The 20,492-nt window shown below is 40.6% G+C and overlaps 1 protein-coding gene and 1 long non-coding RNA gene across 8 annotated transcripts in view; both read left to right on the forward strand.

The window, feature by feature from the left end:
• USP22 (ubiquitin specific peptidase 22) overlaps positions 1 to 20,492 on the forward strand; it is a 172,104-nt gene that overhangs the window by 121,527 nt on the left and 30,085 nt on the right. For all 6 annotated transcript variants that reach the window (XR_005585417.1, XM_039491142.1, XM_039491143.1 and 3 more), the window contains one exon: positions 19,110 to 19,279. Coding sequence is in view for 5 of the 6 variants with exons in the window: in XM_039491142.1 (XP_039347076.1) it covers positions 19,110 to 19,279 (170 nt within the window). In the remaining variant the exon portion in view is untranslated. The remainder of the gene's footprint in view (positions 1 to 19,109; positions 19,280 to 20,492) is intronic.
• On the forward strand, positions 1,570 to 5,039 carry LOC120373163. 2 transcript variants are annotated; one of them, XR_005585418.1, is made up of 3 exons: positions 1,570 to 1,867; positions 3,382 to 3,584; positions 4,789 to 5,039. It is a non-coding gene; the product is annotated as an uncharacterized LOC120373163 (long non-coding RNA). The 2 variants fall into 2 exon arrangements; XR_005585419.1 differs by having other exon boundaries at positions 3,405 to 3,584.

Here is a 20,492-nt window from a genome sequence, read left to right on the forward strand (position 1 = left end):
ATTGTTGGGAGTACTTTGTAAAAACAAAAAAAATACAAGAGCTGCCAGCTGAGTAGTTGTCTATGTAGAGGGTGAAGGATCATTATCAAGTGCATATATAAAGTGTTATTAACTGGACCTCTTAAGCTTTAAAATAATAGAATTATTACAAATAGTGAACGTTAAGCATGCAGACATCCCCACATCCATTGTTGTCGTCTTTGGTAGACAAAACCTTTGTTCATCAGGTATACCAGAGTAAATAAACATCAATCTTTTCTTTAAACATACTTACACTGCTGTCTGCTCTCATCACTTCAAATTCCAGTAATCCCCTTAAAAACCACCTTTCCCGATAGTGAATCTAGAATAAACTTGTCGCTACCCCCCAATCATGGCCAGACTATGAAGAATGTCCATAATGAAAGTCAGTAGTTTCCTAGATTTTTTTTTAAATGGGACAAACATTAGACCATTTAATTTTAACCTAGTTCGTTCCTAGTCATTAGATACAAAGCACAGCTTCTCGTTAGACCAGTAGCTCTTGTGAGAACAAAATTGAGATGGAGAGTGGCCTTGGATTTTATTTACCATGACCTGCTGTTCCATTCCTTGAAATCTGCTGTTAGCATTTGTCCTCTCATGGACAGAAGGTAAACATGCCATATACTGGAACTAGGAAAATGTATAAACAGCATGTGGAATGGCTTATGTGTTCTGGATTATTGGTTGGTTGCTCTGTGCCAAATCACTGTCAATAATTTGTGCATATTAATTCATTTGGATGCATATAGTTTCTGTTGTACAGAAGCCATTGGCAGTTCGCCTATGTCTTAAGTTATTAAAACGTGAAATCTGTTTTGAGTGGGGGGTAGAAACTTGTATGCAGCATATGGTGTGATATTGGGGAGAAAAAAGAAGGCTGTGGATGAGAATTTCATTTTGTCAGGTTAGTGGGAGTAACTCTTGTTCTTTAAAGATACCATCTGCGCAGGATTTTCATTCTTGCCTCCAGTGTAGATCATGCAGGAACTCTCCAAGCTTTTAAGTTTGGTTATTGGAGTTTTATTTTTTACCCTCTGAGTTACCTACAGACTTGTTTAAGGGCTCTTTCGTCGTGAAGCACTTTCCATCTAAAAGTACCTCAGAGGCCCCAGAACATGCCAGCCCTTATAAATGTGACTGGCAAAACAACTAGACATGAATTGTTCCCTGGCTTCTTAACAATCACAGCTCCACCTCCCTTGGCCCCTTGCCTCTCTTCTCTGAAGTTGGATATCTTTTACCCCTTTTCCCTGAATTCCTGTCATTACCAAATTACTTGTTTTTTATATGCTGCAGTTCCTGGGATTTTGATGTCTTCGACATTGGGCTACATTGTGGTTGAGACATGATAGCTCCTATTTCAGTAATTTTGGCCGCTTTAAGGGTTATTTCAGACTCTTATTCAACTCCTCCATTTTTGTAATCCACTCTTGTGCATTTCCATCCTTAGATTGAATGGGGAGGCCCCATTGCCTTAAGGCTTCTGCCTCATTCTGCATCGTATCTGTGTGCTTCATGCAATATAAATGTTTACATATGATTCTTTCAATGCACTCCTTTGTGGCACACTGAAAGATGTGTATTGTTGTTACTCTGGTGCCGGATGCAGCATGGAATGTAGCAATGCTTCGTATTTGTTCTGTCTCTCTTCCAGTGGACTCCATCTCTTGATGCTCTAGGGATTAGACAAGCAGATCCATTGTACATCACTATAGAACATTGAGTCCTAGTGACATAAGCAGATGGAATATTCTTCCACCACAAGATTTTGAGTTCTCAGAGTTCCAGATATGTACATACCCACTTCCCTTGCCTGTTTCAATAATGGGCGATCCTGAGTCAGGTTGGTATAGATTGGTGTCCAGTAGAAAAAGACTGGTTCTCTTTTAGATCTTTGTGCATTGATAGGGCTTTGGTGCTGAGTGCTTCCAGAGGAGTTCATTACAACTCCGACTATGGAAGTTAGTGTCTGATAGCTCCCAGCTTTACTCTAATTGGCCCTTTCAGTCAGACAGGGTCCCTTCTGTGGGGCTTGGCACTGCATCAACTTCCTCTCTTGAGACTGCTGTGCATTGGTGCCTCCTGTGAACCTGGCCTCCTGCTGCTGCTGTGAGATTTGACACATCTGCTCCTGCTCTGCATGTTGGCACATTAGTGCATCCTCTAGTCTAGAGCGCGGAATTGTTGCACACTCAGTAAAGCTTGGCACACCAGTACCTCCCCTTTAATCTCTGTACTGTGCTTGTCTTCCAGCACCTTGTGTGCACTGATGACTCAGGCAGGAGCCTCTGTGAACTTGGGAGCTCTCTGAGATTTTGACAGATTCTCAGGATGTCTAAACATTTAGACAGGAAGAATATGGATATATATTTTCTTCTTAATGTAAGCTTCTCTCTGGTGCAGTGAGAGAAGGATACTCTTTGGGTCATCAGCCTTCTCTGTGTTTTCAGTCATGAGTGTTCTAAAGCATGGCCATTTAATCAGAAGCAAGAGGATTCTCTACCGGGGTTGTCAGTGCAATCCGGTTTCTGTAGGTACGGTTGTTTGACTCCACTATCCTTTTTTGTTAAGTGTGAAATCTCTATTCTAAATTGAAATGCAAGACGTGCAAAGTCATGACTCCTGTCATAAGAATCTTTGTCCTCACTGCGTTTTTGCTTGCTACTTAAGGGAGCAATAATGTGGAACACTAATAATCCTCATACCTAGTTCTTCTATAGCACTTGTCCTCAATCAGTCTCAAAAGACTTTACAAAAGAGATATGTATCATTATTGCTCATTTTACAGATAGGGAAACTGAGGCAGAGAGCTGGAATGACTTGCTTAATAACTAAAGAAGTGTCCAAATTGCCCCTTGTCAGGAAAGACCAGGATTGATTAGTTTACCAGCCCTCTACTGATCCTGACACGTGCTGGTTTACCCAGCTGCAGATGGCAGTGGCTGGCCTGATCGAGTGGGAAGCCTGGCCACAGACCACTTGGCACAAAGACCCCTTGCTCCCCTGCAACCCAAAATGTGTCTGCCTGGCAATCTGATTCCTTTCAGGGCAGTGCTCTAGAGGCATAATGTTTGAGTAGGTATATTGTGAAGGTCTGCCTTTTCCAAGAAGAGCTTATTACTTAAGTGGGAGTTTATGCCATGATGTCCCTTCTGGTTCCCTTTTGAATGTTCCCCAGAAAAACTGTTCAACCCTTTTTATTACTCAGGTGTGTTTAAACATAGACCGATTAGCATTGGATATGTGCTAGATAGATACATTTGATTTCCCTCCCCACCTCCATTTATTTTTTAAAATCCCTTAATCATTGGACATTAATAAGAGAGCCTGCCAAAAGTGATGAAAGTTTCTTTTCAGCAACTCTATCGATCTGAACTCAGGTTTCTTACTTGGAAGATCATTTCCAAGTGACAGCATAAAGTGAATGAGCCAAAGTATAGGTACGTCAAAACATCAGACACATACGAGCTAGGTGAGTTCCCAAGAATTTGATGCTTGCTGAATCACAAGATCTGACTATGAAAATCTTCCATAATGTCTTAAAAGGAGTCAAGTCCCAGGTAAGTAGCTGTCCCTGGATATATGTAGATAAGAAAATAATTTTATGTCTGAAATACAGGCAGGCAGAATGCACTAAACAGCAAGCGACAGTCGGAAACTTGATTTTTTTTTCTATTAAATAAAATGTGGTCTTTAAATTGCCCGGGGTCTTCACCATTCTCTTTCCCACCCTTCTGCCAGATGATATACGCAGCTAAAAGGTTCAAAACAAATTTTGCCTGAAGTGTAAATCCTCATCTTGAGCTCTTTTGTGTTAACTCTAATTGATTAGACTAGAGTTTGGGAGACTGCACAGTAAATCAATATCGGTTTATTACACTCATAAATATTTAACAGCTTTTTCAGCTGCAGAATTAACTGAATATGTGACCTTAGCTTGGGCTTTATATAATTAGTAATAAACACTGTGAGCTTTAGAAATAACTGTTTGTTGTGCCTGTCCCCTTCCCTTGCAACTGGGCATAGATGTTCTCTCCTTGCCTGGCCTAACTGAAACCAATGTAGACTGGTAGTATACCTGATGTCATTGGTTTTTACACAGATCACCATTTCCCCCCTTTACACTATGGGAAATCCTCCTTTGCAGAAGACAAAGGAGGCAGTCATGATATCATCAGAGCTACATGAATGCTGCATCAGAACTTGTCAGCAAAAGTTGCTGATGGAGCATTTTTCGTCCTTTGATTGAAGCCCAGAAGTTGTTACACCTGTAATGTTCCTTCTCTTCTGCCTTGGTTACCCCCAAACCACAGTGCTACTAGCAGCTGGTTAGGCTGCAAAAGGTACATTGCAGAGGAAGATTTTATTTTTACTTGTGGTCTTAACTGTACCTTTATGCTATATAAAGATGTCTTTGAAGTTTTTTCCCCCAGAATTGTATTGTTTTCATTTAATTAAAAAAAAAAAGTGTTACAGTACCAACAGGTTTTAACAAAATCTGAGTTCTAGGCGGTCTAAATAAATATCACCTCCCTGCTTTAACTGAGTCAGAGGGCTGATGCGTCTGTTTCCTTTTATTGTTACTTTCTTATTTTACTAGTTTGCTTGTCTTCCAGAGCTTGTCCTCCAGAGCCAAGACCCACTATTTCTAATGGGGGGGGGGAATGGTGGAGGGGGGCAGGAAAAAAGCAGCAGAAGGGAAAAGTGAAGCTGATATGGAGAGATAGCAGATAACATGGTCTTGGCTCACTCTTCTGCTTCCAGTGGCTTTTATAGTTGTCCAGGTTCTTCCTGGCGAAAAAATGTCTAGATGCCTTTCCTGAAACTGAGGAAGAGCCACTGTAGAAGCCTTCTCTAGGGGCCCCTGCTACTGAAAGAGGAGAGGAAATAGAGTGGTGACTCTCAGGGAATAGGGCTGCCAGCAAACAGGACCTGCCATGAGGAGAAGAACCAGCCCATGGGTGAGAAGCATCCAAGGAGAGCTGCAATCTGGGCAGCATTTACAGGGAAGAAGATGCCCGAGTAGCATGGAAGTATGTGCAAGAAGAGAAGAAAAGAATGAGTGATAAAATGAATTGCAAAAGTACCAGTGTAATTAATTTTCTTCCCTCCCCTCCCCCCAGGGGACAAAATGTATATGACATTAAAGATAGATTTTAAAAAGTGAAATACCTCAATACTTCCTTATTACTACTTAAACAGGTAAGTAATGGCTGTATTTTCCAAAGGGATGTTTCATAATTGCATCTAAGAAAGTAGGTTGACTATGCAGTCATGAATGGAAGAGAAGTTGCTCTGTTAGACTATCTTTCTATTAAACTGTTCGAAGGCCCCTGTCTTAGTGAATCAATAAACAGCAAGAGTATTCTAGAGACTTTTTTTGTTCTGTGTAGAATATTCTCCAGGGACTGTTTGGTGAGGACAGTGGCATTGAAATATGGACTTACCGCAGTTTCCGTTTTTGCTGTGGATGTCAGTGACATCCTGGCTTGACTCGTGCATTCAAATTTGGTATTTTTCTCTCTTGTGAAATAAAGAATGGAAAGTCATATATGAATGTCACATCTTCTAATATGGGGAAACAGTAATGCCTTGAACAATATGCTTCCCGCTTCAAATTCTCCAGGGAGTTGTATTGATTTAATATTCTTTGGATAACCAGGGTATAAAAAGAATCAGGTCCAGAAGAATAGCTCTGTGTAAATCTAAAGTTTGTCTCTCTCACCAACAGAAATTGGACCAATAAAATCTATTATGTCACCCATCTTGTCTCTCTAATATCCTGGGACCGACACGGCTACAGCTAAATTGCATAACTGCAAAGGAACATTGGCATCTGCTCTTGTGTTATATAGTTTAGATACATTTGCATTATCTGCTTCCTTTGTATTTTTGGTACATAAATTTGTGAACAGGTCTAGTATTTGTGCTTGTGTTCAGAGTTCTATGTTGTAGCAGACACTTGGGGCGTTTTCAGAAAAACAGTGTGGTTCACTGTGTTGAGAAGAAATCTTAACCCATCCCCAGTAAATAATGAGTACTAAGAATTTAAGCTAGGATTATTATTTTTTTAATCTTGTGGGTTACCTTTGAGGTATTCTGTACTGTTTAACTTCTTAGATCTGATTGGTTATTGCATGTGGTGTCCATTGTGGGCATCTTTGTGGTATTGCTCAAATTGTATTTTCAGCAAAGCTTACCACTAACTGATGAGCTGTTCCCCTGGCACACCAGCCTTAAGAAAAAACACTCATAATAAAGCATCCATTCTACTGTATTCCATGGTTGCTCCCTGAAACAGCCTAGCTCATGGGAAGTGTTGCTCAGCATTTCTTTGATTTACTCCATAGTGACCTCTACAGTAAGTTCAGCTGCTGTTTAAATTAAGGAGTAGATTCACTTATCCTTTACAATCTGTCTTGCACCAAGCCACTGGATTTTTTTAAATATATATATATATATATATATATATATATATATATATATATATATGAAATGTGTCTAAACTTCTGCAGCATACAGATGATGAATTCCTAGTTGCTTAGCACTGCACACTTCTTTCCATTTCTTTATTGAATAAAAACATTTCTAACCACTTTTCTTTTGGTTGACAACTCACCAATGAATTTTTAAAAATTAAAATAATTAAAACATTTCTGTTACCAGCCTATGGGTTCTGTCATTAATATACAACCGAGTACCCCAGGTGGAAATCCCAGCTCCTGACTGAGAGACATTAATTCTGGGGGAAGGCCTTTGATAATAATAGTTAGAGACATGCCTTTTCCCTACATAGCTCTGCTTACATCTGCCCTGTGAGTTAGGAGTGTGATTCCCAGTTCCTGTAGACATAGTTGTGCTATCTCTTATCTGATCTAGCAAACTAAGTTACAGTATAGGTGTGGTAGCATGGGCAGCGATGGCATGGACTAGCTGCCCTGAGTACATACAGGGTACAGGAGAGTTTGTACTCAGGGTAGCTAGCCAGTGCCGCTGCTGGTGTTCATGCTATGTCAGCTATGCCACTATTTTTAGCACGCTAGCTCAGATGAGAGCTAGTATGAGTATGTCTACGGGAGCTGAGAATCACACCCTCAATTCATAGTGTAGGCATAACCTATGAGTGAGAGTAAATCAGTTTCTGTATCTAACCAGCTATATTAAGGGTACTCTTTGAATCTCAGCTCTGTTAAGGTTTTTTTGTAATCATTATAAGAAACTGTGGTTCTCTAGCTAGGCTACCATTGCAGGTTTGCCAGCTGTGTCTGCAGCTCAGTGCTGTGAAACTACCTTGGCACTGATTTTAATTGAAGATACAGATTGATGCAAGGTCACTGCAGAGCTCTTCCAGCATTGATTTGCAACACTGCTGAAGGCTGTGGACTTAAGTTTCTTCCCCAAGTTCTAGTAGGTAGGTGTCAGAAGGTGACTGTATTGGAGTGCAATAGCCAGTTAAAATTTATGCCGACTGCATCTCTTCAAGTCATCCACTGACTTTTTTTTTAATGAGTGGATGCTTCATTGAGACATAACCAATTATGTTTTCTAAAGTAACTACAACATTTCCGTAAGGTACATATATATGCCACAAAGTACTATATGTATACAAGGGGCTTAAGCTATGTTTGCTATAGGAACCTTAACTGAGGTACTTGAATGTTATGCATTTAAACTGTCATTTTAACATGGGCTTTTTCAGATTAAACACCAAGAAAAGTGAGCTGACATGCATATAACATTTTTGTGTGATATTTTGATAATTTAAAAAGTGGGGAATTACTTTCTTTAAAAAATCATGGGGGCAAGAATGACGCTTTAAGAAAAATAAGTACATTGTGATGCATCTAGAAGCTTGCCTCCTTGAAGCTAGTAATGTCACAGCTTTGCAGTTGCCATGTAAGATACATATCCAAGTTTGTATGTGCCATCAGTTACTCAGCTTCAGAACAAGTTGCATTTTGTAAATTCCATGAAATTGACTGACTGAGGTCAACTGCAGCTGGCCCAGGAGGAGAAAAATGTATTGTGTTAATTAGGTAAACAAATTGGTAATGAGGATGAAACCCAGTTGCTTTTGGTTGGTTCAGGGCCGCCCAGAGGGGGGGGCAAGAGGGGCACGAGAGTTTTTCGGGGGCCCTGGAGCGGGGTCCTTCACTCGCTCCAGGGGGCCTGGAAAACTCTTGCGGGGCCCGAGCTTTCTATTCTGTTGACAGGTCCACCCATGTGGAAAATCTTTCTTCTAGAATCTAATGATGTATGTATTTTCCAGGTTAAGCAGCATATCTGAGTCACCTGTATTTTTTCAGGAGGGGAGAGTTCTTTATATTTTATTACTATATCCAGATGCAATGGATTGCCAGGAATGTGTGTAGGTGGCACATATCAATTCATGGTGTATATTTATAAATGTGTTTTTGTTTTTTTGTTTTTCTAGCTGGATTTTGATTTAAGATCCTCCATAGCTACCATCTTAATATATTCACTGTGGAATCCTTCCCTCCCTCCCCCCATACTAGCAAAAGATTTCTATTATGCAATCAGTTATTTCAACCATAACTCAAGTAATGAAAAAAAGTTACAAAAAACTTTTTGCATGGTATTTAAAAATTCAGATAGATGGATTTCATTTTAAAATCCAAATGTTGAGTTTTGCCACTGAAATTTGTACTCTTTCCTATGTGTCTTTTCTAATATAGTTGCTTTGCAGCTATTCAATGTGGAGCAAGTGTGTAATGGCTCTAAAACAGTCCTCTAGTTTAGTTCATCTGTTATTGGCTCTGGTTCTTCATAGTGTTTCCTATTGACTTGTTCTTCCTTTAAATTCTTCTAGCTCTTACATTAGATGTCTTCCTCAATAAAGCCCTTATACTTGTATTCAAGAGGGAAAATGAACCAATGCCAAATTTAGGAATAGGTCAATGTTGTTTTTTTACAGGTAGTGGCCAACCAGCTTATTTCTGCTCTGTAACTCATCTAATTAAAATACTGGGACACTACCTGTTCAGTTCCCACGGTGCTCTAGAGCTCTCTTGTGAGCTGCGCTTCAGAAGCCAGCTGGAAGTCACAAGCCAGCGAAGAGCAGAAGCATTAGTGAAGTTCTTCAGAACCTCCTTGTTGGTTTATCAGTTTTGTTTGTTGAGTTAAAAAAATGGAAGTGGTGGTAGAAGTATATTCGGGTGGGTTTGCACTTAAATCCTGTGCAGAAGAAGTGGGTTACAGGAGAGATTTGTGTCGGTCGAAGCCTAGGGCAGGGAGGTGATTTCAGGGATAAGGAGTGATGACAACATCCACAGGTGAGCGAATCAAGGGAGCAGAATGGGGAGAATAAACATAGTGTAACCCTTATGCTTGACAAGCAAGAGGCTGTTAGTGACTTTTTGGGGAAGGTCATTTCAGTGGAGGAGAGAAGACAGAAGCCCCACTGGAGAGATTGGATGAAAGTCAAAGGGGAAGGAGGGGATGTGGGCACGAGAGGCCCTAGCTAGAAAGGGGCAGTGTGATTGAGTGAAAGCTCCCTATGGATAGGGGAAAGAGCACAATTGAATGTAGAGGAAAAGGAGCCAGAAGGGAAGGAAAAGTGGTTGAAAGTCAGGCAAGGAAGGAATATGGGAAGGCAAAAATCTCATCTGTATTATCTCTTCCCTAAAACTTCATTGTAAAGCTGTCCAAGCTCAACTGCCAGCCAAGGTAAGATCCATTCTGAATGCCTCTTCACCAAATGTTTGAGTACAACACATGTGAACTTTCTTATGCAGATAACCCTTTAAGGAAGTTATTCTTGAAGAGCAGTGAAAGAAATGTGTGAAAGGTGCTCTGACTGACTAGAGATGACTTAATAAAAACGAATCTGTATTTGGTGGTCTCGGTTCATTTACTAGCTGTCAAGTGTCAAAATGATGAAAACCTTCACCGTAGTTGACCATCTTGGCCATTCCAGCAAAATGCAAATACTTCCAAGGGATATTTAAATCCAAACTATTTCATTGCTCCTTTTAAAAACATTGAGTTACTAGGTTTTGGCCCTAAACCGCCTAACTGTGTCCCTTCACCAGCAATGAGGGTCATTATACGTTTCATCACCTCGTTCCCATTAGATATAGCAGCAACAGTCTGCAAAAAGCCTACTACTTGTGTATACCTTACCGTGATATATTGAGCAGATAACTCAGTATATCAAACTCAGTCCCTGTTGCAAGGAAATAGCAACAGCCTTAAGCAAGTTACTGAAACTCATCAGTTGCATTGCGCAAGCACAGCATCATAATAGATTTTGGTGCAAAACACTAACAATCAAACAACTTGGTAGATGCTGCCTCTAACATGATGACACATAACAAGAATGAAGACATTTAGTTTTCTTAATTGGAGCACACACAATCCAAAGGACACAGCTGCTGCTCTTGCTAAAATAGAAAGCATAGGATCCTAAGAACTGAAGGCTGTTAAATTGTAATTTGGCTTCCTATCTTGGATATGTGCACTGTTTTTCAGTGGCACTATAAGAAGAATGGGAGATGAGTGTACTTAGATGAGGTTTAATCAAGTAGCGATAATGAGAGATGGATGTTTTGTTGCAACCCAGAGCACATTAGGGATTAGAAACACAGGTAGTGCTCCTAACTCATTTCAGGCCAAAGGTCCAGTTACTGGTATCCAGTCTCTCAGTAGCCCATACCAAGCATTTCCGAGAAGAATGTAAGATTCCCCATAGCAGCTGATTAGGCAATAGTATGCTTTTGGGAAAGAGTATTCATGACTTCAAGCAGTTAGTACTTCTTTTATATCCTGAAGCATGAAGATTGATATCCCATATAAACTTTTATTCTAGATAGTCTAGACATTTTATAGAGAGTTCTTATGTGAAGCCTAGTAAGGTCTGTCCTCCATCATAATCTTGTGGCTGTGAGTTATTTACAGTTTAATTACTCATTGTGTAAAGTATGTTATAAATTAGTTGCCTTTTAATGTAGTTGAGTATTCCCTTGTTTTTGTATTATAGCACAAGATATAATATGAGCTCCTGATTGACTTTTTCTAGACTGTTGGTTATTTTTATATACCACTAGCTTGCCATTGCTTGCTCATCTTCCCAACTAAATTATCTTAATCTTTTTAATCTCTCATATGGAAATATTTCTAAGCCTCAAATCCATTGCCCTTTTTGGTTCCTTTTCTGTCTAGTGCTGTATCCTTTTAAAGATGAGATAACCAAAACTGAACAGAGTACAAGGTTTTTTATAATTTTTTTAGTTTTAGGCCTGGTCTACACTGGGGGGGGTCGATCTAAGGTACGCAACTTCAGCTACGTGAATAGCGTAGCTGAAGTCGAAGTACCTTAGCTCGAATTACTTACCCGTCCTCACGGCGCGGGGTCGACGGGAGCGCGTTCGGGGTTCGATATATCGCGTCTAGATGAGACGCGATATATCGAACTCCGAGAAATCGATTGCTACCCGCCAATCCTGCGGGTAGTGAAGACGTACCCTTAGTTTCTTGCTTCAGCCTTATTTTCTTGTTTGTATTTGTGACTGCCATTGCACATAGATCTAATGTCTTCAGAGAGCAGTCCTCAAAGATGCTTAGGTCATCTTTTCCTGAACTTTCACAGTTAGTTTATAACCCATAAGCATATCTGCGTAGTTCATATTGTTCCTTCCGGCATGAACTTCCTTGTACTTGTCCGTGTTGAATTTCATCTGCTATTCAGATCACCTATCTTTGTTAGATCCTTTTGGAATTCCCTAGAGACATGTTTAGGCCTGACTAATCTAAACAGTTCGGACATCTGTAAACTTTTCCATCTCATTGTTCATTGCCACTCTTCTTCAAGTTCACTAATATGCTAACTAACACCAGTCATAGTATAAATGTTTGGGGCAACCCTGTTAACTTTCTTTCATGTTGAAAACTGACCATTTATACCTGAACTTTGTTTTCTGTATTGTAACCAGTTTCTGATCTGACAGAATTTATTAATTTCTTTACTTACCTTTTGTGAGCAATCATTTGGGCATTGGTTACGGCCCTTTCTCTGTCTTCTCCGTGACACCACCACCACTAGCTAGCTCAACACGTAACCTGTGGGTGCAGGAGAGATCAGCTGGTAGATGACTGGCCCAGAAAAATAGCAGGGGTCAGGCAACAACCATGCTGCTGCTCTTGGCTACCTGTTCTACAGACTAGGTGATGGGTACACCCCTTCGACTGACAAATGTGGTCTGTGTCCCCCAGGGGCCCAGGTCTGCAGAGGAATGGATCTGGCTTTAAGTTGCGTCTGGGCCACAGCAAATTCACTTTGAGTTATTTTTAGATGTCTTTAACCTTACTCTGAATAGGAAATAACTGCCTTCCTGCTATGGCTTACCTTCTATCTGCAGGGCATTTTTGCATGGTTGCAGGTCACTGTACTGATAAATTGGCTTACAGTTAATAACAGCCAGATGTTTGCAGATGTTCCAGGTTTTGCGTGTAGATCTTTGTGGACTCGCAATTTGAAACTTAATTCTTTTGCACATTTGCCAGTAAGAGGAAATTACCTACCCCTGTATTATACAGACATCATTTGTCTTGTATTTTATTCCTTACAACTACAAAATCTAAAAGTTCAGTTATTCAGATGTTAAATACAATTTACATAACTTGCATGTCCAACAGGTCAATTTTGCCTGTTAAGGTGGCACTTGTTTGAGGTGGTGGTGTTTCCCCCCCTCTCCCCCCCCCGCTCTGGCAGGCTACAGAACAACACAATATTTTGTGTGGGAGGTGGGTTTCCCCTGAATTTCTTAAGTGTATGTGAGAGGAAAAACATTCTCCCAGACTTCCATTCCACCTCTGTTCCTCTTATGGGCATCCTGGGACCAAAACCTCCTACTGGTTGCTGCAGGGTTCCTCCTAGTAAAGCACCACAGTACAGTCCATTGGCTGGTGTTTCAGTTCAGCAACGTACCAGGTCACACAAACGTCTATTATCCTTCTCTCTGCCCCATCAAAGCTTTGCGGATTTTTTTGTTATTAATGAAGCTCAGCTCTTACCTGGTTCTTCTACAAAGAGTGCCCTCATTTAGCTATGCAATTCCTGTCCTGACCATGAGCAATGACAATTAGTCCTACCATCTGGGCAAGCATGAAGAAGTTAAACTTACTGTTAACTTACAACAAGCACAGGTCCAATATATTTCACTGTACCTACCTACCTTCATACATTGGGGAAGGAGAGAATTGGTTTCTCAAAGCAGTCAGAACGTTTTTAAGATTTGAAATATATATTGTATGTCAATTTGCAGTTTTACTGGCACTGCTGATTTTTGTGATGTAAAAAAATACAGCATCCATCTTGATGATAATACATTTTGAAATGTAAAGAGGGCATGAAATCTAATAATAATTCCTGCTGGTTATTGTTTCCCTGAAACAATAAATTACTCTTCCTCCCTCATCTCTCCAAAAGCAGGTGACTTACGATGTTGACAGAAGTCAGTAGAATCTCAGAATTAATTGTGGGGAATTTCCACCTCAAAATATGGGCTGCTGTCTGCAGAAGCCTCCTGTTAGAAGTATAAACTGAGTAATATAAAGAGCGGTGATAAACAAATTCAGCATCCTAACTCTACGTTCATAAGAGAGATTTGTATTTGAGTTTAAAGAAGGTAACTAGTACACCTTCCCAGACACCAAGCATCTGCAGAAACCCCTTTTCCTTACAGCAGACTGTTAAGGTGTTTGTTCTCTTAAAGTAATTAGAAGGAGAAGGTGAGTTGCTGATTTAGTCTAGAGGCTTGTGGTTGAATTTTTTTTTTTAAATTTGTGATGAAATTTTTACTGTAGCTCTGTGTTAAACTGTTGACAAACTAAATGAATTCTCAGCTGTTATCTAGTTCGCGCATGAACCATGCTACAAGAAATCTTAGATACAAATCTACTCTAACTTGATTCTCAACTGCTTTTACTAAGCATCTCTTTTCCTAGCCACAAAATTCCTTCTGCCCACAGCAACCTTGTTAAGTGACCATTAAACCCAAAGAGGGAGACATGACTTCTCTTATGGTTAAGACACTGAACTGGAGATCAGGAGAGTGTGTTCCATTTCCAGCTTTGCCACAGACTTCTTGTGTGATTTGGACCTGTATGCCATTTTGCACAAGGGGATAACAACACTCCCTACCTCACAGGGGTCTTGAGAGGGTACAGTAAATTTAAAAAAAAAAATACTTGGGAGGTGCTCAGGTACTACTGTTGTGATTGGGGCATTGTAAGTACCTACAACCACAGTTGGCCATCTCGAAAGGAACACACCAGCCTAAACAACGAAGAAGTGGAAGTGTCCAGACAACATTTTAGAAGCATCAGAATTAATCAAAAATGCATGTTAGGTTTTGACAGCCAAAGTGCACTAATTTCACAAAAGGTCATGCTCTTGCCTGTGTAGGCTTACATGCCAGTCACTCAGTGTTTTCTCTGTGAATTTCTAGTTTCTGTAGCATGCCCCAACAGAGAGCACTGGTGTACCAACTCCCTCTTCAGAATCTATGAAAATGATTTTATCTCATTAATCACATCGACCACCATTAGCACAGATAACATGTCTGCTGGCATGGTGGGACATAGTAACAGATGTGTCAGCCTCCACTTCTGTTCAAGCCTGGCCGAGGTCCATGATAGCTTATCTGGTCTGGTAATGTATCGTTTGCACCTGAAACAGTGTGGGGAAGAGGTGGGAATGGCAGAGGAAAGCCTGGGAGTTCTTTGCTACTAAGTAGTAGGGTGGTGTCTCTCTGAAATGGAGCTTCAGGAAAATGTACATTAATGATATTGCACTTGTCATTGCATGGATGTAGTCTGGAAGGCCCATCTTGGATGGCCAATTGTGTTTTCTGGAAACCTTCATTGCCAAGTCCTCCTGTTTATTTTCAGGGATGACCTTTGGATCACTTTCTCAAGCATTTCTGCAGGTACTTTCTCTAGTTGTATTGGCTTCCAGAGTTGTTTGAAAGAGCTTCAAGAAGCTACTGATGCCAGGCAGAGAACTAAGTTATTCATGCTAGTGTAACTGCACAGGGACCTGTACTTAAACTTCAGACTTTCAGACTCTCCAATTTGAGCTGCTTATAGGTTTCAGCATGGTACCTCTTTTTCAGGATGGCCTGTCCTCTGGCCTTGACATATCGGCCCAGAAACTGGTATCAACAATGATGGTCACAATTTATGCCTTAACCAGAAAGCGTGTTAAAGACTTGATTGGATGCGCACAGTGCTTGTGGATTCATAGCATTGCTTTGGCTGTGGTCCTCCTTTCAAATGCTATCAATCCAATGCTGGTCTGCACAGTTACTGATCTCCCAGTAGTGAAACCTTTGCTGTTTTATGTTACCTGTATGTGTGGGCATGAACAACCAGTGTTCTGATTCTCCACGCATTCTTGCTAAGTATACAGTAACACAATATTGTAGGTCTCTCTACAACAAGCAATTTTTAAAAAATATGTTGATGGAAGAAGAGTGAAGAACTACAGATTACTAAGGTAAAGCAAGTGGTTAGCACCCAGTTTTGAGAAGGAAGGAAAAAGGGATATATACATTTCTCAGATGCACAGTCCGTGCTCAAGGTGTTGAAGATCTAGTTTCATTCATACCCTGCCTGTCCATCATGTAATGGACCTCTAAAAAGAGACACATGATGTAGGATGCTGAAGAGTGGCCACACAATTTTTTTCCTGTGTTTGCATTTGTACCGTGCATTACAGTATGCCTGTTTCACAGTGGTATTATTCATTTATTTCCAATTCTTCCTTTCTCCAACAGTAAGATTAAAAAGGAAATCAATACCATTATACAGAATGAGCTCACAACCCAGAACACACAGGTCTGTGCCTATAATATGTATTGTACATCTTCAGTGTCTGCATTTCTCAAGTCCACTCCAGAGACAGTGCACCACAAGCATGAATGGAAACATAGAAAGCTAAGGTACTGTAAAATACAGCAAAGAGTCTGCACAACACAGCAGCCAGTTCTGTTAGCTCAAAGTTGAATGTTGTGGGCAGTCTTAACAAATGTATCCACTCCTCCCTACAGGCACTGTCCTATGGTCAGATACTGATGAAGAAGAATGGTTGCCCCAAGCAAGAAGGGACGATGCAGTAGAGGTTTCTGGATTTATTATTCTTCTAATGATATGACGGATGCTAAACATATTGCCATGTATTTTAGTCAGCTTAGACATCACAAAACAAGTCACTAAAATTCTTGGAACAGATTATAAGGAGAGGCAAAGGCCCTTCTATGATTTGATTTTTTTTTTTAATGGCCCAGGTACAGCATAAGGCATCTCTGTACTAAGACAGTCTTTCATTTTACACTATCTGTTACGTCTTCAACATCATTTTTTCTTTTTCAGGCATTACAAACAGGAGTATTTTGAACCAAGTCCCAGCCACAGTTGACCCTATGTACATAAAATTTAACAGTGTTTTTCCAAGGTAAGGATGCTGTAATCATTACAGGAGAACATCGATCTGTAGTGCAGTATCTTACCTCTCATTCAATGTACTGTACTATTTCTTTTCAGAAAACAACTCGCATCGTATTGTGGCTGCTGCAATCATTGCTGCCTGAGGGCTACACTGAGTGTCACCCCAGCCAAGTAAGTCCACATCTTTTTCTACAAAGCTCCATTTGCAGAGTGGTCATTAGGGTCAGGGGTATCTAAATTTCAGCACTATTTGTGTGTGTTACAGGTCGTCAAATCTCAACTCAGTCAAGCTATTATGGCTCCATATGAAGCACCACATTCGGACGCATGCAAAACTGACATCAAAAGAATTTGTGCAACCATGTAGAGAGTAACCAAGCCAGCCTTCCGAATAGGGAAATCTGCAGCTTGTCTTCTGGTGACCATCTTGAAGAAGGTGTTGCCTGTGATCATAGCAAAGCAAGGTTCAGGCAGAGGCATGTAATATACAGTGCTCAATAAATGAATTCAAAAAAGCTGTCTATACTGTTTACCTTTATTTGGGAGCACTAAATCAGACACCAAAAACAAAAGTAATAGGATATAAATACCTATGTGCAATACCATTTTTTCTACTAAATAGAGCTTCCGGGGATCCCGTCACAGGCTTCTGTACAGCACAGACTTAGTTTGAATTCTGTCACTAATTATAGGGGCTAATGTTTGCAAGGGAAAAAGGAAAGAGACTTTCTCATGCTTAGACAAGCACTGCTGCTCAGACAGACAAGTGCTAAATATCCCCTGCCAGAGATTTCCCAAGGCCTCAGTCATTGCACAACAAATACAGTTAGTTCTAATCTAGTGATAACGGGGGGCTAAGAAAGCACTGCTGATCAAAGACAATGACTTTTACCCCAGCATGAATATCTCTGTATCTCGACATGATGCACAGAGATGCGTGAGCTAGTCAGAGGATTGTTCTGCTGTCTTCAGCATCATACTATACTTCAGTGTGCTACGACAAATTAACTATTTAACAAGTTGCTAATGTGGCTCATTCAGCTGCTCTGCCTCCCAGCGTGATAATAAAACAAATGATTACAGTGTGCTTCCTGCCCGACAGAAATTACTGTAATGTAAATGGAAAACTTTATGCGCTGCACTACAGAGTAAACAGAAGCAACAGGATGCTGGAGGGGCAGGGCAGTGTCATATTGCATGCTGGAGGGATGATTTAGGAGAGCTGTGTATCCATCACCTAAATTCAATATGCAGTTCAACACAGTAATGTCTACAGTAACCTAGCAACGGGACCACACGCCCCTCCTGGTGAAGGAAGCTAAAAGGCTTTTTGAGCACTGTCTGGTGTATTGCAAGAGAACTGCAGCATTTTTAATCACCTCCGCATTGCCATCTGGTGTCTTTTCGTGGAATGGCAGGAAAATTCTCCAGTTCTGGCAGATCATTTCTTCTCGGGTTTGCAGTGCCTCCAATGGCTCCATTTGTATTGCACAAGAGGAAATGCGTTTATTTTACCTGTCACTAATATCAGAGCATTTTCTCTTGTTTTGTGGTAGTGTCTTTGAGGATCGTTGTATATTTAAAATAATCATGTTCGTCCTCATGATGCTTTTCTTTCTGGCTCACAACTACTTCATAGAGATGGTTGTGTCAGTATCTTGGGGACAAACACAAGGAGCTGAGCATGGTTTTCTTAAATAAGCTTTGCAAGCAACTGAAAAGCATTCCCCATTTGTGGCCTCTTCATAGTGTGCAACAAAGGGTGTTTTCTTTAAGCATCTTGGCTTTCACACGCAAGATATTATCTGTGGGCATTATAGGGCGTACCCGCATTTGGCTTCTGTGGGTTTGAACCCAGACCTCTGTGCTGTTAATTAATGTTCACTTGTCTTTTATTTGAGCTGAGCTAGGTAGCAACATCCTTAAAATCTTTTATTTAATTTAAAAGTGCTGTGTTCAGACACCCAACCTCTGTAAAATCAGCACTGTTATAAACTGGCCTAATGGCCTGGGTACAGTCTGCCACCATCAGCACCTTCTCCTCATCTGCATAGCAGGGTAGGAAAAACAACCACCTTCTTGTTACCTACGATGTGTTTCAGACAAGAAAATTGTTACTGCAAGATAAAATGGCACATAATAAAATTACAGAAGCATCTTTTGGCCTAGTGCTCTCCATGAAAAAAATCTTTTGTGTTGAGCTGTGAATATTTTTGTTTGCTTCAGTTGATCAACATTATGGCATGTTTACAAAATATGTCATTCTAGGTGTCTGGAGCATGCCTGTTACCATACTCTTTAACCATTAGCTTCTTTGATCAGTAATACAAGTGGCAATTCATTTTTTTGTTTGTGGGGTTTTGTTTTTTGGGGTTCCTCCCTAGCCCGACAAAACCCACATTTGCAAAAAAATAAATAAAAAAATTGTAAACTTGTAGCACTTTCTGGTTTACTGCTGGCTGAATTGGTCATAAATTCTTACAGGATATAAAATCTTCCAAGACGTTGGGGGGCAGCATTTTGAATATATCAAAAGATGCAAATGACTGAAATGCTCAGTTCTGTTTTGTTTTTAACTCAGCAGTACTTATACTTCCCCTTCCCTTTCTCTCTTTCAGGTCTACGAGGGCTAATCAATCTTGGGAACACATGTTTTATGAACTGTATTGTCCAGGCACTTACCCACACTCCACTACTGCGAGATTTCTTCCTCTCCGACAGGCACAAATGTGAAATGCAAAGCCCCAGCTCATGTCTGGTCTGTGAAATGTCGACACTTTTTCAGGAGGTGAGTGCCGTTCACCACTACAGCAGCACCCTGTAACTTTCCACAACTTTTCTTATGCAGAGAGGCATCATAAATTTCATTTACATTATCAGATGGCAAAATACAGTGATAAAAAGGGAATGTGAATTTGTTGTCAAAGAATAGTTGAATCCAGTCCCGTGGTCCTTATTCAGGCAAAGCAGCCACTGAAGTCATCGGGAGTTGTCTGAGTAAGGACCGAGTAAGAAACCTTGTAAGGGCACTGTTAAAGCTAAGCGAGTGCATCTTATGTATAAGGTCCAAGGTCTAACTGAGGAATCTGTAACAGGCTCTGGTGGTGGAGAGGAGAGTGAGCGAAACTACAGTATGTACCATTGTACCTTAAGGCACTGGGTTACGTTTGTTAGTATAAATACTGTAAGGGTCTTAATTCTGTGTATTCCTTCCTTTAAAAACATTTGCTAGCCTCTCCTATACCAAAACACATTAATTGCAGGAGGATAATCGGAAGTAACCATGTTGGTACAGTATGTACACTGTGTACATGCATAGGCGCCAACTCCATGGGTGTTCCAGGGTTCAAGCACCCACTGAAAAAAAAATAGGGAGTGCTCAGCACCCAGAGGGCCGGATTAATCTGTTGTGGGCCCCGCCCCTGTCCAGCCTCTTCCCCCTGAGACCTCTCCCACCGCTTGCACATGGGCGAGGGAAAAGGGGGCGGAGAGGAGCACCCACCGGCAAAAACAAAGGCCAGCACCTGTTTGTACGTATACTCTTTCCCTTTGTTCAACAAGATGCCTGGCTTTGCAGTATACCTTTCTGAAGTTTCCACCTCCTCTCAGTAGGCTTTTGCTGCATGATAGGCATTGAAAGATGTTTACTTTGTGAGTCACTGTGTTGAAGGTACTTTTGCAGTCTTATTTTTGACTCAGAAATATAAGACCACATGACAGGATTGTAGGCGACTTTGATTTTAGGTTTTAAGATGAACTTTCTTCATCTGCCCTGTGCCTTTTTCCCCTTTCATGAGAGACCTGCTTTCATGGTAAGCAAAAGAAATGCTCAGAACTTTTCTTTCCTTGGTTAAAACCATAGTTTATGCTGTTAGAAGGTAGGTGCATGTTGCTTCGAAATAATGTCTGTATTCAGAGTGTATTTTAGTATATGTTTATATTTCATGGCATAGAATCTAGGCACACCTAAAATCTACTTACTGCTAGTCAGTAGGTTTCAG

Source organism: Mauremys reevesii, linkage group 10 (assembly GCF_016161935.1).
Source record: "Mauremys reevesii isolate NIE-2019 linkage group 10, ASM1616193v1, whole genome shotgun sequence".
NCBI classification, from domain to species: domain Eukaryota; kingdom Metazoa; phylum Chordata; order Testudines; family Geoemydidae; genus Mauremys; species Mauremys reevesii.